This window comes from Echinops telfairi, unplaced genomic scaffold (genome assembly GCF_000313985.2).
Source record: "Echinops telfairi isolate 266 unplaced genomic scaffold, ASM31398v2 ScPeMD7_7469;HRSCAF=8507_0, whole genome shotgun sequence".
NCBI lineage: Eukaryota > Metazoa > Chordata > Mammalia > Afrosoricida > Tenrecidae > Echinops > Echinops telfairi.
Genome location: NW_022111372.1, coordinates 38,145,093 through 38,160,967, shown reverse-complemented (window position 1 = coordinate 38,160,967; position 15,875 = coordinate 38,145,093). Strand labels below are relative to the sequence as shown.

The 15,875-nt window shown below is 51.8% G+C and overlaps 1 protein-coding gene across 1 annotated transcript in view; it reads right to left on the bottom strand.

The window, feature by feature from the left end:
• Positions 1-2,995: 2,995 nt before the first annotated feature.
• TRPM2 (transient receptor potential cation channel subfamily M member 2) overlaps positions 2,996-15,875 on the bottom strand; it is a 95,562-nt gene continuing 82,682 nt past the window's right edge. Inside the window, exons 29-33 of the mRNA XM_004696896.2 lie at positions 9,951-10,037; positions 8,476-8,581; positions 6,588-6,689; positions 5,439-5,555; positions 2,996-3,752 (exon numbers count right to left, since the gene is read on the bottom strand). Of these exons, the coding sequence (XP_004696953.1) occupies positions 3,627-3,752; positions 5,439-5,555; positions 6,588-6,689; positions 8,476-8,581; positions 9,951-10,037 (538 nt within the window). The 3' untranslated portion in view covers positions 2,996-3,626. The remainder of the gene's footprint in view (positions 3,753-5,438; positions 5,556-6,587; positions 6,690-8,475; positions 8,582-9,950; positions 10,038-15,875) is intronic.

Below are 15,875 nucleotides of genomic sequence, written 5' to 3'. Positions count from 1 at the left end.
GAGAGAGAGAGAGAGAGAGAGAGATTGGAACTCCAGTAGCAGTATTTTTTTTAGTAGCAGTATTTTGGACGTACCCTTGTATACTGTGAACTTCCAGAGAGACAAACAAATTCATTTAAGAAGAAATACCGTCTGTGTGCTCCTTAGAAGAAAGGATGGGGAGACTTGGACCCATCACCAGAAAAGGCCAATGACTAGACCAAGACATCGCGTTTGGTAAAGCAGAGGCTCCGCAGGAACGAGGACACTCCCCGAGGCACCCTCCACCACGGACTCAAACAGGGAGAGTGCAGGATCAGGCAACACTTCACTCTGTCCTACACAAGCTCGCCACGGGCCTGAGCTGACCGGATGACAGCTGACAGTAGGACATTGCTGGTCTAGATTGACGATGTCCTATTGTTGCATCTCCCATTAGACGTTCTTACTTGATATTTTCCCCTTTGGCCTTGTTGTTCCACTTTCTTCGTCTAGCGGTTTCTAGTTCTTCCTCTATGCCTACCCCTCTAGTTGTTACCCTGCAGCTTCACTGCCAGCACTGTGAGTCCACCTGGGTGCTCAGCCTCTATGGCTGACTGGCACCTGATTCTTCTTCCCAAGCAAGATGGGACTTTCCTGAAACTCTGCCTTCAGAAGACCCCCAGGTGCTTACATTCTAGGATGATATTAAGCTTTGTTTCACAGTGTTGTCGTTCGTGGCCATTGAGTGGACTCCGACTCAGAAGAAACGTTGCCTGGTCCTGCACCCTATTCACGGTTGTTGGTGTGCCTGAATCCCTGCTTTACAGAGAGCCTCAACAAGTGTGTGAGAAGCAGCAAGCATGTTAATTGTGTACTTGCTGAGCACAGGAAGATGGTTTTTAGAGTTTGTATATGTGCCTGTATATGTTTTGTTTGGAAACATTTCTTCAGAAAAGACATACAGGTAGCACATTTCCTGTATTGCATTCCTAAAATGCTTTATTGAACGCTGCCACTGGGTGCTAGTTTGGTTGGGTATAGGACGCTAGAAACAAACCAAGTAACTCCAGAGACGTCTTTTTCTCTCCTCTGGGGAAGCCCAGAGTCCATTTGTTTTTTCTTTCTTGGCAGGGAACTTGTTGTTTTTAATTATGCTGGTTTTAAAGATTGTCCCTCAACCTTTGTTACTGGGGAATTCTATGGTGGGAGAGCTAGGATTGCGTTGCGGTTGTCGTTGAACTTCATGGCGGCAGTGTTCTCCTGTCGTTCTGATACGGTCTTCTTGCAGGGAGAATCTTTTCTATAACAGCTGTTGCTCTAGGTACTGGGAAACACGGCGAGGACACAGGTGAAGCCTGGCACAGCCCCCGCTTCCTCTACATTCTGCCCTTCGAGGCCCGGCTTCTGTGCCCTCTCATCCAGGAAGTCTCCCCAGATTCCCCTGCTAGGATACTCCCTCTCCTCTTCTACTGCTGATCCTTGTGGAGGCTCTCAGCTGGTCACTCATCGCTGCTCAGAGTCTGAGGCCTTCAGGGGATGGGAGTGGGTACTCATCATTGTTCCCCACAAACTTTGACCCCCAGCTAGACAGTGCTGAACAACCAGGTGATACTGAAGGAATCCAGGAGCAGAGGCACCCTACCTGGCTGTCTGAAAAAAACAAGCAGTGGCTCATTTATTTCCTATGCCCCCCATACCCAGGCTGCTGCAGCACACACAGCACAGCACAGTGGTCAGGAGCCTTCTCAGAGCCCAGCCCTCCCAGATTCCTGCCAATGGGCCTAAGCTGTCCCTTAGCCCCATTTCCCTTATCTACAGGGTGCTGACCATGTTTTCTGGAAGCTGAGACCAGAACAAGCAACCTCAGACAGATGCAGTCCTGGGCCCATCCGGGATGCTCCAGGAGCAGGCCCAGCTCACCACCTGGTGCTCTGAGCTGTCACCCCAACCTGGAGTCCCACCCCAACTCAATGTTCCAAAGCAGTGCCTGGATACAGTGCCCTATGAGCTGGTGCCCTGACTGACCCAGCACCCAGATCCACTCTCTAGCCCAGAAGCCTGAATTGGCACACCCATCTGACACTACCTGATACAGGTCTCTAGCCCAACCCGTTAGCTGACCTGCCACCCCGATCCTGTGTTCAGACACAATACCCTGACCTACCACCCCACCCCAGGGCCTGACCCCAGGGCCCGGATCCAGCTTTCAGTAACCCCGACTGGAGAAAGAGCTTCTTCCTTGGGTGTGAGCCAAGTGGCCTCCCTGACTACCCAAGCACAGCACAGCCTCTCCTCAGTGCCTCCTCCAGCACAGACCTATCCAGAGAGCCTGTGGGATTCTGGAGACTGGGACCTAGAGGCAGGGGCTCAGCCCAGAGGGTAAGCTGAAACACATGGCCCCCACCCCTCACTCCAGTTCCATGTGACTCTGAATGTAACCCAGGACTTGAGGTTGCAGGTGGCCCCTGGCCTGTACCAGCTTGGATGGCCAGTGTGAGAGCCATCAAACCACTGCCCCAGGGTCACCCAGTGTGCTACAGGGTGCTGCCAAGAGGTGCCAGCCCTGGACCACTCCTAGACCCCTGAGTCAGAACCATCTTCATTCGGCTCTTGTTCTCAAAGGGTAGTGAAAGGGAGAGGAGGGAGGCTAAGTGTCCAGCGGGGTATCTGGGCAGCTGGTGGTGGGCAGACACAGCTCTAGGTCAGGTGAGAGACCTTAGCACCTACAGGGGAAGTGTCAGCCTCTCTGAGTCAGGGGGCTGGGGAAGTGGGGCATGAGGATGCCCAAGATCCTGTCGGTGGGCCATGAGTGATGCTGGATGCCAGGCTGGGGAAACTGAGGCAGACTGAACAGCAGAGCAGAAATCATGAGTTAGGGACTGCTCGGAGGAGGCACCCACTGGCCACAGAAGCTCAGCCCTTGGTGGGAGAGAGGTTTGGGGACCCAGAGACAGCGACCCTTGGGCCCCAGCCCTATGCTATAAGCCCCTCCCCGTCACAGCATCAATAATCAGGACCTTTGGGAAGCGCAGGCTGGCAGGTGAGAGCAGATTTAATGTTGGATCCTTGGGACACTCTCCGTCCTGGTGGCGCCAGGCGGTTATGCTGACATGTGGCCCTGTGGGAGGTGACAGAGCGGAAGGGCCTGGGGCATCAAGGTTGTCACTCTGCTGTGTGTCAGCACCTCCCAGAGCACAGGTGCCACAGGTAGAGGGACACAGTAGAGATTCTGGGGCAGACTTTGCAGTAGGCTGGGTTTGGCCCCGCCACCTGCCCATCTGCCCCATAGGGCTCAACTGGCTCTCTCACAGCACCCAGCGGCACCCAGGGGCCACGCCAGACCCTCCAAGATCAGGTGGCAGAGGAGGAAACCCAGACTGGGCCTTGGTGGAGGAGCTGCTGGAGATGATGTGACCAGGACATGAATCCGCTCCAGGCCCAGCCCCAAACTGGCTGGCTGCCTGGGCCCTGGTGCCCCTCAACTCTGGGGACTGCTGTGTGTCCCCTTGCAGTTGGGCCCTCCTCACTTCACAAGCTGGCCACCGGCCCCAGGAGCCACCACTCAGGGCAGAGATCAAGGGGTGGGCCCGGCATCCAGGCAGCAGAGAGCCCATGGACCATCACTGGGCTGGCCTCCCTGCCAACCGCCGCTGCTGTGGTCCCGGTCAGTAGTTAGCTCCAAGGAGAGCAGCCACCTTCTGGACGATGGTCTTGTGGTTGGCGTAGAGTGGGATGCATCTGTCTACCACCTGCCAGGTGAAGGACATCTTGTTGTCCACGCAGTCCGGTTCCTGGAAAGACAAGGGGAGTCTGACCCACTGCCACCCTGTCCCCCCAAACAAAAAACAAAGGCACTGCCATCGAGCCAATGGTCACTCAAAGCTAAGGCGACCAGATTTAAAGTGGGACACCATTGACCGGGGGGGCAGGGAGGGGCAGGGGTTCTTGATTAAAAATTTGGTCTATATGGACCAAATAGACCATTCCCTAGCTTGTCATGCATTTTTTCAAAAATCGGGACTTTTTTAAAATGCCAAAAAGCGGGACGTCTGGTCACCTTACTCAAAGCGACCCTATAAGACAGGGTAGAACTGCCCCTGGTTGTTTCTGAGGCTCTAAGTCAGCGGTTCTCAACCTGTGGGTTGCAACCCCTTTGGGAGTCGAATGACCCTTTCACAGGGGTCACCCTATTCCTAACGGTAGCAAAATGACAGTTTTGAAGTAGCAATGAAAATGTATGGTTGGGGGTCACCACAACATGAGGAACTGCATTAAAGGGTCGTGGCATTAGGAAGGTTGGGAACCACTGCTCTGTTCACGGGAATAGAAAACCCTGTCTCTTTCTCCCAAGGAGCAGCTGGTGGATTTAAACTGCCGACCTCGCGGATCATAGCCCAACTTGTCACTGCCACACCACCAGGGCTGGGGCCGGCTCACTGTGTTCCTCCAGAGCAGTGTTTCCTAAAGTGGGCAAGACCAACTCCTGGGAGAGGGCCCTGCCCTGGAATTGATGCTGGTTCACAGGGTAGAACTGCCCCCTGTGAGTTTCTGAGGCCGTAACTCTTTATAGGAGAAGAAAGAAAGCCCTGTCTTTATCCCTCGGAGCAGCTAGTGGGTTCAAACTGCTGACCTTGTGGATCTTAGCACATAACCACTCTGACACCAGGGCTCCTTGGAAAAGCAGACACCTGCACTTCCTCCTGGATTGTGGCTATATAGCACATACATTTTTTAATGGCTGGGGAGTGGGGTGCTAAGTAATGTTTTTCTTTTCTGAAAAGAGGGCAGTGGCCTAATAAATTTGGGAACCTACCATACATACTCGAGTATAAGCCAACCCGAATATCAGCCACGGCACCTAATTTTACCATAAAAACGGCATTAAAAGTGTGCTGGAAAAACTCAGCTTATACACGAGTATATGCGGTTTGTTCCTGAAGACAAGAATGAGGACAGTGATGGCAGGTGTAAATCAGCTAACGCCTGCAGGGGGGGCTGAGCACCCTTGCAGGAGGACAGAGAGGCAGCTGCGGCTGTCCTGGGTGCCGGCTTGGCCCTGCCCACAGAGTCTGGGTTTTGTCCTGGGCCTTTTCCATGGCAGCTCTGGGTTAGGTTAGGAGTATGGAAAATTGGGACAACTAGCTCCTAAAGATGCTTACAGACCAAGAGGGGAGAGGCCTTGCCAGCACCCTCAGACATGACCCCCGAGGCCATCCCAGAAGAACCTTGGATCATAGAACAGCAGGGGAGTCTATCTCCCAACCCTGGCTCAGCTCCAGCCACCTCCTTTGACTTGCTGGCCACTCTTCGGCCTCCCTCCTCTGACAGGACTCTGACCTCCTGTAGCCACCCTCGCCAGCCCACTGGTCCTGGCCCAACCAGACCCCACCCCTGGCAGCCCCAAGGCATCTGAGGAGCAAGCTAGGACCCCATGTCCCATGCCCGCACCCCCTGGGTCCCCATCCTCAGCGCCTTACAGATTTCAGGCTCTCCAGCTCCACATCATTCTGGTCCCTGAAGTGGATGCTGATGGCCACTGTTTCGATCCAGGCATTGTCTGTGTTCCTTGGGTCATCCATGTAACCCTTGTACACCTGGAAAGTGAAGCAGGGATGAGGCAGTCCGCCCCAAATCCACCGGTCCCACTACAAGGAGCCGGAGGTCCAGAGAGAGCCTGCATGTTCCCCACAGGATCCGCTCCCAGCCCAGCTCCCAGCTGTCTCACCGCCGGGGCCAGCCTGCCCGGGCTGCCCCACGGAGCCTCCTGTGGGCTTCACGGCACAGGGACTCCCATCCCTGCTTCCATGGGTGCCTGAGGCCCTGGGAGATTAAGCCCTCTCCTGACTGTCCTTAAAGCACTTCCAGGGCCCTATGAGTGGTACCAGAGTGATGGAGGTGTCCCTAAGAGACTGCCCAGCCTAAACGACACACAATTACTGGGTTTGCAGATCAAACGTGTCAAATATCAGCAAGGCCACCCCTTTGCCTGTTATCCAACCACTGAAATGTCCACCAGAGGACGGGGGTTGAATCGTGGCACAGCCGTCCTCCAAATGCCATCTAGTTGTCCGTGCAGACCCTCCAGAAGTTGGACGAGAAAGCACGTGATGGGTCAATGTGCACAAGGCCATCCGTGTTGGTAAAGAGTGTGTTATTGAATAGCTCTCTATCTCTCTTTATAATAAAATTCATAGCATTTATAGAAAAGACAACAAGAAGAACCAGAAAAGGCCTCTGTAAAAGTTCAGGTGCATAGAGAACACCTGGCTGTCCCAGGGCCCAGGCTGTGCAGCCCCTTCCAGCCCAGAGGAGAGGAAGGTGGACCAGCCGCAGACCCCTTAGGGACCCTGTCCTGCAGAAGCTGAGTCAGTGTGCTGATCAAGAGTGGGAGCTGGAGGAAGGTTGTGTGCAGGTGTTCCAGGGTGGGCTGGAACATGCAGGATTCTCACCCCCATGGGGTTTCAGGGTCCAGCCCAGAGCAGCGGAAACCAGGAATGTCCGAGTTATGGAGAGGGAGGACAAGCCGCCAAACCTAGCACCCTGGTCCCTGTTCTTTCCAGCCCTAGGGAGTCCCGGGATGCAGAGTGTGGGCCAGGAGCTGGGAGCAGAGAACAGGAGCACCCTACCTCCCCACCCTGCTTCAGCAGGCTTTCAAAGGAAGGCCAGAACTCCGGCCGCAAGATCCGTTTCAGCTTCCGGGGCAGCGTCTCTCCCGGTTCTCTGGAGCCCTGAGCAGAAGGATAGAGGCAAGTCAGCTGGGCTCAGCCCTGACCCACTGCACCTGTCGCACCCCACACCCACCCCAACCTGCTACCATGGCCCTAGGACTGCCTCCACTGCACTGCCTCCAAGCACCCAAGGCGATTGCTCAGACCACGTGACCGTATCCAGGTCGGCACTGAAAGGCCCCGCCATGACCCGAGCAGCATGAGGCCAGGGAGGGTGTGCAGGGACAGCGAAGCAGGCCCCCTGCAAGGCCCTGCTCTTGGATGCATCCTCCCCAACCCACCTCCACCTGGTAGACTGCCAGCTTCCACTCTCACCCTCCGCGCCTGCTGGGCCCTTCGCCGCAATCCCCAGGGCCCACGTGTCCTTCTGAGCCCCTGTTGAGCCCCTCAGTTTCTCCAGGGCCCTGAGGTCCTGTCACGGCTCAGACTGCCTGGGCCTCCTGAGACTTCTGATCCGGGCCTCCCCCAGTCTCTCCCCCTGTGTGCATGCGCAGGAGGCCTGGCCATGTGTGTTGGGGAGAGCCTGCTGCCTGATCCAGAAGGGGCAAGACCCAGACGGAGGCTGGCAGGCATGTCCAAATGCAGGAGCAAGAGAGGGCATGCCCACGTGGCCTAGTGCAGGAGGGAAGCTCTGGTGTGAGGGAACCCCTCAGGCTGCCTCCTTGGCTGGGAGAAAGGATGGTAGGTCTGAAGAGATCAGGTACTGCTCAGAGCAGAAGCGGCAGGTGTACAGCAGCTGGGCCTCACCTGAATGTCACCTCACCTGTGCCCACCCTGCTGATGTGTCTCAGCCCATCTGGGGGCCTGCTGACACGTGGCCACCTGGTTCCTGCAGGACTATGGTGGGGCCCCACCTCTGGGAACAGGCTCAATGGAGACACCAGGCAACAGGGCTATGTCCCAGCTTGGTGGGGGGTGTGGTGGGGGGGAGGGCTGGGCTGCCTGGGCCCCAAGACCTCTGAGAGCCTGTCCTGACTCTTCAGGAGCTGGCCTGGGTGCAGAGAACCCACAGTTTGGAGTCACTTCCCACAGGAACAAAGAGCCCCGGGCTGCTCCCAGAACTCTCTGCTCCCAACACATTTTGTCTCGGCAACTCCGTGTGGATCACTATGAGTTGGAATCCCCTGGATGGCACTGGGTTTCCTTTGGGGTTTTCTGACAAGAACAGCCCAGAACCTTCCGTAGCCTGATTCAGTCATCTCCACAAGGCCTCTGCGGTCCACACTCTGGCCTGCCCACCCAGGCCCTCCTCCCCCAGCCTAGCATCTCCCTCCTGTCTCTAGGGCTCCGCTCAGGTCCCATCAGTGGAGGGAGGGAAGGTGTGTGCCCAGTGCCTCCCACACAAGGACTGGTTTTGCAGCAGGTACTTTAAACAACATCACTCACAGCGGCTCTCCAGGACAGAGCAGAGCCACCTGACAGGGCTCCCATGGCTGTCGCCTTTGAGGAAGCAGACTGCCTCAGCGTCCTCCACAGGGGCTGGTGGCGCCCGACCTCCCTTCTCCCCGCTTAACCACTGTACCACCAGGGCTCCCCTAGCACGTGTTCAGCTGAGGCTTGTTCGTCCAAGAACAGCAGGGCCTCTGGCTTCTCAAATGTAGAATGAGAAGGGAACCCTGGCCCAGCCCAGCATCCGCTAAGATTCAGGCCTAGGAGGGGTCACACTGTCTCAGCCTCCCCACTGTGTCTGGGCTGGGCTGCAGGGGGCCGTTGGTAGACTGGAGAGAGGATGAGAGACCAAGCAAGCTGATCGGAGCTGTCCAGCACTGGGTTGGCGGGGACTCACCCCTGGCAGCGCGCAGTACTCCGACGGCGATTGCTGCACCACCAGCACCTCCAGCACCTTCTTGATGCTCTTCCTGCAGATGGTCCCGTCCTCCTTCCGCTGCCACCTGCAGGCCAGAAAGGCTCATCTCTTTCTCCACGGAATCTGGAGCGGCACCCCTGCCCACCCCTGCACCCTGCCTTCCCTTGGGGGGGTGGGGTTAAACAGCCACTCACTGCTAGCTCAACCCTTCCCTCTCATATCAAGACTCCAACCCTGGAAAGGGCTGAAATAAAGCGGCGCCCACTCCCTACAGTACAGACTGCAAGGTGGCCCGGTTTCTTTTGGAGAACTTAAAAAACCAAGTCTTTCGAGGAACACATGCCCTGGAACTCACTACCTACTTGTATGACCTTGTCAGAATGCCGGAGTGTGCCCACAGCAACGGGCAGCCTGGCTGGGCCATCCCTCAAGGACGGGCATGCGTCTACACCCAGCAGAGAAGGCTGCCTGAGGACTGGGAGGGATGAGCCATGGCAATAAGAAGTGATGTGTGTGGAGTGGATGGTGGGTATGTGTATGAATGTCTGTCTGTGTGCGCGTAGATGTGTGGATATGCACGATATGTATGCTAGATGAAATATGTGTATACGTATGTGTTTGTATGGCATTTGAATTGTGGTGCTGGAGAAGAATACTGACAGTACTGTGCGCTGCTGCAAGGACAAACAGATCTGTGTTGGGAGAAGTAAGGCCAGCGTGCTCCTTAGAGGCCAGGATGGCAAGACTTCATCTTACATCATTTGGCCATGTGGCCAGGGGACACTGGTTCCTGGAGAAGGACATTATGTTGGGTAAGGTAGAGGGACAGTGGAAAAGAGGACGGGCCTCCAGGAGCTGGGTGGACACTGTGTTACAACAATGGGCTCAAGCAGGGGGACAGTTGTGAGGCTGTCTCAGGACTGAGCAGTGTTTCATCCTATTGTGCATACATGGTTGCTATGGGTCAGAACAAACTCAATGACACGTCACAGCAATCACATGTGTGTGTATGAATGTGTGTTCACATGTATGTAGGTGTGCATGCAGAGGTGCGTAGAAGGATGCGGATGTGGATATATGTGTGTGGGCATGTGTGTACTTGCATAGGTAAATGTGCAGTCAAAGTGTGGATGTGGGTAAGGATAGATGTGCATTGGCGGTGTGAATGTGTGTGTACTTCGTGGAATGGTCTAATTTTCTCCTTTAATCTTGTGGTTGTCGCTGTTGTTTTGCCCTTGGTCCCAGCAGGATGCACTAACAAAGGTCACAGGTCTGGCCTGGCCTTTCTCCCGGGCCGTTCTCACCTATGTGCCAAGGCTTGTCTCTGTCCACCCACGGGCCCACCCCACAGATACATGCCGAGATATGGGCTCACTGCAGGGGCACCCTCTCAGTACCCAAGGAGAGCCTGCTGAAGGTGGGAGTGGCACCTGGTGCATCTGGTGGGGACTCACCGGGTGACAACCGGGTGCAGCGCGTGGTTGGGCCCGAAGTAGCTGAGGCTCCCACGTCCACGTAGCCCCGTGCGGCCCATGGGGTTCCTACGGGAAGAAGGTTGGCTCAACCCCCCTCCACTGAGGGGTGAATAAGCAGAGCTGGTGGGGGTGGGAATGGGGGAATAGGAACAGTGGGCTCTGGGACTGTGGCTGAAGGTGGTGGGGTGGGGATGGGGGGTCTCCAACTCTCAGAACACAAGCAATTGCCTCCCCATGAAACGAGGCCACAGGTGCTTGGTCACCATCCTGTGCCACCACCCCAATCTCAGTGGCTGGGCCCCTGGGCCTACCAGGTTAGTAGAAAAGGCAGGGATCTCTGTCGGGGGTGGAAATGGCCATCTCTTCCCATGAAGCTTCCCACAAACACCACAAGTGCACTGTGAGGTACCCCACTCTGAAAGCCTAGTGAGAGGCTGGTCAGAGGCCCAATGGCCAGAGGGACCCCACCTGGCACTGGGGCCACAGCAGTGATCACTCGGCTCACAGCCCATGTGGGAGGGCCAGGCATCAGCACAATCTTGTCTATACCCCCACTAACCCTGTTAGTGGACAGAGGAGAGCCCAGGCATTTCTTTCAATGAAGCTGCGGTCCCCACCTCCCTTTCATATCAGCAGGTCCTATTAAAAACACCACCTTCTGGGCAGAGCTCATGAGAAGCCAACACCCATGTGAAGGCATGAGGGGAAAAACGCATCAGAAATGTTAACGATATGAGACGTCTATCCCAAACACCAGTCTGTTCTCTGTGCCCCTTCCCAGCCCCTTGTAGAAGATGAAGTTGGACCAACCTCATATACGAAATGAACTCAGAGCGCATCAGTGACCTGACTCTTAGAGGCAGGCATAGGTGTAAGTCTCTCCTAGGGGAATTGGTTCTTAGCTCTCAGACCCAGAGTATAAATGACAGTAGCAACAGAAGCATTTTTGTGAGTCAAAGGACTTAATTTTTAGGAGTAAGATGATAACCTGCAGAATGGTAACAATATTTGAAAAGTATTTAACTGATAAAGGTCGGACATCCAAAATATGCAGAGAGCATATACAATTCAAGAACAATAAGACAGACAACCCGGTCAAAAAAAACTGTAAATAAGACTGCAGTAGATCTTTCTCCAAAGAAGATATGGACCAATGGCCGGTCAGCACAGCACAAGATGCTCTGCATCATTGGTCTTAAAAACACAAACCCACGACCATGAAGGTTGAGTGGATGCTGAGTCACAGTGACCCTGTAGGGCCCCAGAGAACTGCCTCAAAGCATCTCCAAGACGAATCTTTATGAAGGCAGACTGCCAGCTCGTCCTCCTGGGGAGCAGCTAGCAGGTTTGAATTTGCGACGTTTTTATTAGTAGCTGAGCACTTCACAAGTCAAAGCCACCATGGGCTGCCCCATCACACCCACCACGAAGGCTAGGATCAGAGAAAGGGTCAAGGACACATGGGGAGCATGTGTGCAAACAGAAGCGCTTTGTCCATCACTGATGGGAATGTCAGATGGTTCAGCTCCTCAAAATGTCACATGTAAAACGACCATGTCCTTCAACAACTACTCCTGGGCGTGCACCCAAAGAGTGGACATCAGGGACTCAGTTATGTAGACACCAATGCTCGTGGCAGCATTGTCCACAACAGCCAAAGAGTGGAGACAACGCAATCATGCATCCATACGGACCTGCCCCATCAAGAAGAATGAAGCTCTGATCCAGATGACAACATGGGTGAACCTTGGAAACCTCATCCTGAGGGAAATAAGCCAGGCACACAAGGACAAACATGGAATGATCCCCTTTGCGTCAAGTGTCTAGAGGGGACCAATGCTTAGACCTTGCTTGGGAGTTGCTGTGGGCTCGCGGGGAGAGGGCGTGTCCGTAGAGCAGAGTTCATGGAGCGACAAGTGTCTGGAGACAGCAGGGGTGATGGTGGCAATGTATCGTGAACATGATTGATGTCATCGGATTGTACAGTAGAAAGGCAAATTTTGTGTTGTGTATATTTCACCACGATTTTTTTAAAAACTTATGAAAAAGGAGAATGGGGGGAAAAACTGGAGCAAAATCTACTCTTTCTAGGAACTTTCCTCTCATGGTGCAGAGAAGTGGGGCCATGACTGGGGGAGGAGGGATGGGGCAAAGGGAAGGTGGGATGAGTATAATACTTGGTGCTGATGGGATCGAGAGAGGAGGAACCCTGGCGATGCAGGGGGAGGGGCACCGCGTGTGGTGCTAAGTCCTTGAGAAGGTGGAAGGGGGCAAGACCCAATGTGGAGATGTAGAGGAAAGTGGACGGGCTGGCCTTGGGAGAGTGGCTGGTCCCTCCCCCAGCAGAAAAGTCACCACAGCGCATGCGCGAGAAGAAGCACGCTGGCAGAGGAAGCAGGGAGGGCTGCTGCAGCAGGCCAGCGGAGAAACGGAGGAGCTCACGTCACCAAGAACTTTTCGGTCAATTTCAAGAATCAGTAGGATGCAGATCACACTGAGCAAGCGCCATAGAACAAGAAGGCAATAGTAATAAAATGACTGAAACATTTAAAAATATATTTTAAAGTTATGCAACTGCTAAAAAGTAAAAGTTTATAAACTGAAAAAGTTAAGAGTCCTACAACTTGAGAAATTTCAACCTATCAGACCTTAGAGAGAAATTTATAGTTTCAGATGCTTTTTTTTTTAAGAAAAGGCGAAATATTGAAGATAAGTCTGCTACCTCATTCAAGTCAGGAGAAAACTCAAAAGAGAAGGGAGCGAGAGGTAAGAAGGAAGGAAGCCCATAAAGGGAAAAAGGGAAACGAAAAAGACCACTCAACAAAACCAAAACCCAGTTCTTTGAAAAGATCATAAACGTAGCCTCTGTAATTGGTTCCCCCTAAGGATCTACATATAACCTCCTCTCAGGGACGGGCAACAGAAAAGTGGGTGAAGAGAGACGTCGGATGGTGTAAGATATGACAAAATAATAATAATTTATAAATTATCAAGGGTTCATGGGGGGGGGCGGGAAAAATGAGGAGCTGATACCAAGGACTCAAGTAGAAAACAAATGTTTTGAGAATGATGACGGCAACGAATGCACAAATGTGCTTGACACAATGAATGTGTGTATGGATTGTGATAAGAGTTGTATGAGCCCAAATAAAATGGTTAAAAAAGAAGGGCAAATGTTTTGAGATTGATGAGGGCAACAAATGTACATATGTGCTTGACACAATGGATGGATGTATGAACTGTGATAAGAATTGTACAAGCCCTCAATAAAATAATTTTAAAAACTTACTTGGGCTTGCTGATCTATGGAAATGGAGCTTAGTGCCTTTGGATTAGATTTACTGACCTTTGGACTAGGTTTGCTGCAGATTGGGGAGCCTAGTGGGCATTTATCAGCAACACTAAAAGAGTTGTTTAACATTGCCTAAACAGGCCAGAGGCCTAAAGATGTGGCTAAGAGGCTAAGAACCTCTCAAGTTCCAAGACCTGCCTGTGAGCACAGCTGAGTAAATGTGCTGCTCAAAGAACTGTATTCTGAACATTTCAGATTGTGAATTGTAACCTGTTAACTTCCCATAATCATCAGTCTATTGCAACGAATTATTGTATTGAACCTCGCTGATCTCTGCTAGAGTGCCGTGTGGGGAGCTGAGGGTAATGTCAGCATTGGCAAGAGGGGTGGAAGCACGTGTGGTGGACGGCTCACAGGAGCTGACGGTAGTTTTCTTCCCCCTCCTGGGGAAGGTCGAGGAGGTCCGTGTCTGGTCCTCTACAGTGTGAATGTACCAGTAGCAATTTAAAAATAAAGCTCGTGTTGTTATTGGTGCACACATGTTTAGGAATGTGGTGTCATACTGCCTGACCTCTTAAAGAAATGTATCTCTAGTCATCTTTGTCGAGATCTTAAACATAAAGAGCCTTTTTATGTTAAGAAAGATTAATAAAAGTAGCCTCTGGCAAGAGCAGTGAAGGAGGATCACAGACGCACATAATCGATCTCAGTACGCAAAAGAGGAAGGCTACAGGATAGTTCGAGATTCCGAGTTTTAAAACATGAATTCCTACAACACAATCGGAAAAGCTAGAAGAACCGGATGATTTTCCAGGAAAACCTTACAATGACTGAACGGGACCTACAAAGCACAGGAAAACCTGATTCCACAAGCATTTGCGTAGTATGAAATAGCTGAAAACCCCCCACTGAAAGGCTGCTAGACCCGAATGTTTTATAGGTATCCCCAAAACTTCAAGGGGAAAGCGATCTCTGCCTCACTCAAGCAGTTCCCAGCAGAGAAGGTCCCCAGCTTATACCACAAGGCTGGGAAACACAAAATTTAGGTAAATTTGACTTTTGAACACAGATACAAGATTCCTAAGTAGAACAGTAAATTAACTCCAACAGGATGAGTATATTAAATGTAGCAAAGGGTCTCTCCTAGGAATACAAGGAGGCTCAGTCTTTGAAAACCTATAAATACATTCACATAGTGTATGGATTGGATTGTATCCCCAGAAAAGATATTGAGTAGGTTAAAGAGAGACATATGTAATTCTCTTGGGGGGTGGGATATGGTGGGGAGGTAACATTTGACAAATGTGCAAGATAAAAACTCCCAGTAAACTGGAAACAGAAGATATTCCTATCCTGGTAAGAAGTATTATAAAAAACACTTCTGCAAGCATCGTATCTAATGGTGAAACACTGGAAGTATCTCCAGTAAGCCAAAATCAACATTATACTAAAGATTTTACCCAACAAAATAAGGCAAGAAAAAAGGAGGCATAATATTTCAAAGAGAAAGACATAATTGTTATCTGCAGACTACACAATCATAGAAAAAAATCTAGACTTATGCAACTCATAAGAAAGTTTACTCCCCAAAAAAATGTTTTTAAAGGAACGTTAACCAAAGTTGATGGATTAAAAAAATCAGCATACAAAATCAGTGATCATCTTACATTCCTTTAAAAAAGAGAGTAGAAAAGTACACTATTCACAATAATAACAAGGTGCCTAGGAGCAAATTCTTTCAAAATGAAAATTTTTTATGAAGAAAATGATCAAACATTAAGAAAGTATTAAGCCAGGATCCAAATAAGTGGTGATAAATATATTCATAGAAGACTTATTATTATGAAAGGGTCAGTTGTCCCCCGAATGTTCCTATAAATTCAGCAAACTTCCTCTCTAGAGCCCCAAATAATTTGCCATAGACCTAGACAAACGGATGGTTAGCTCATAGACAAACTCAGGGCCCAGGGTAGAAAAGACAAGATTGGGGACATGGCTGAACACGGGTCAGGACTCACTGTGGAGCTGTGACAAGCAGTGCGGGGTCCTGTGCAGAGGGGAGTGGATGGACCCGTGTGCACCAGACAGATGCAAACATAGGCGGAGCGGTGGTGTGCCTCAGAAGGGGGCAGGGCAGTGTTGGAAAAATATACTTTTCATTTGGAGACATAAGAACACATCTTACACGAGCACTTTCCAGATGTTTTTAAGGACACAAATGAAAAGCCTAATTTTAAAATCTAGTAACAGAAAATAGAAAGGTGTGTCTTGATTATTTTAGAGTAGAAAACTATACTTAGGAACAGCGTCATCGAAATACAATTCATAAATAAAGTCTACAGAAATGTGAAAATCCAACCGGTCCTTCTTCCTGCCTTGCGTATCTCAGATACCATCGAAAGAGAAGCGTGTCATGGCCTCGTGACTCCTACCCTGGCACCTGCAGGTCTCTGCTCCTCACGCTTCAGGTCACAACCAGATGCAGCTTCCTAAACACCACTCAGCTCCCGGAGTTCAAGGCCTGGGACGGAATCCACTCCTGGTCTGGCCACTCCTACCCATCCCCATCATCTCTGCACCCACGACGGCTCCTGGTTCCAGAGCATTTCCCC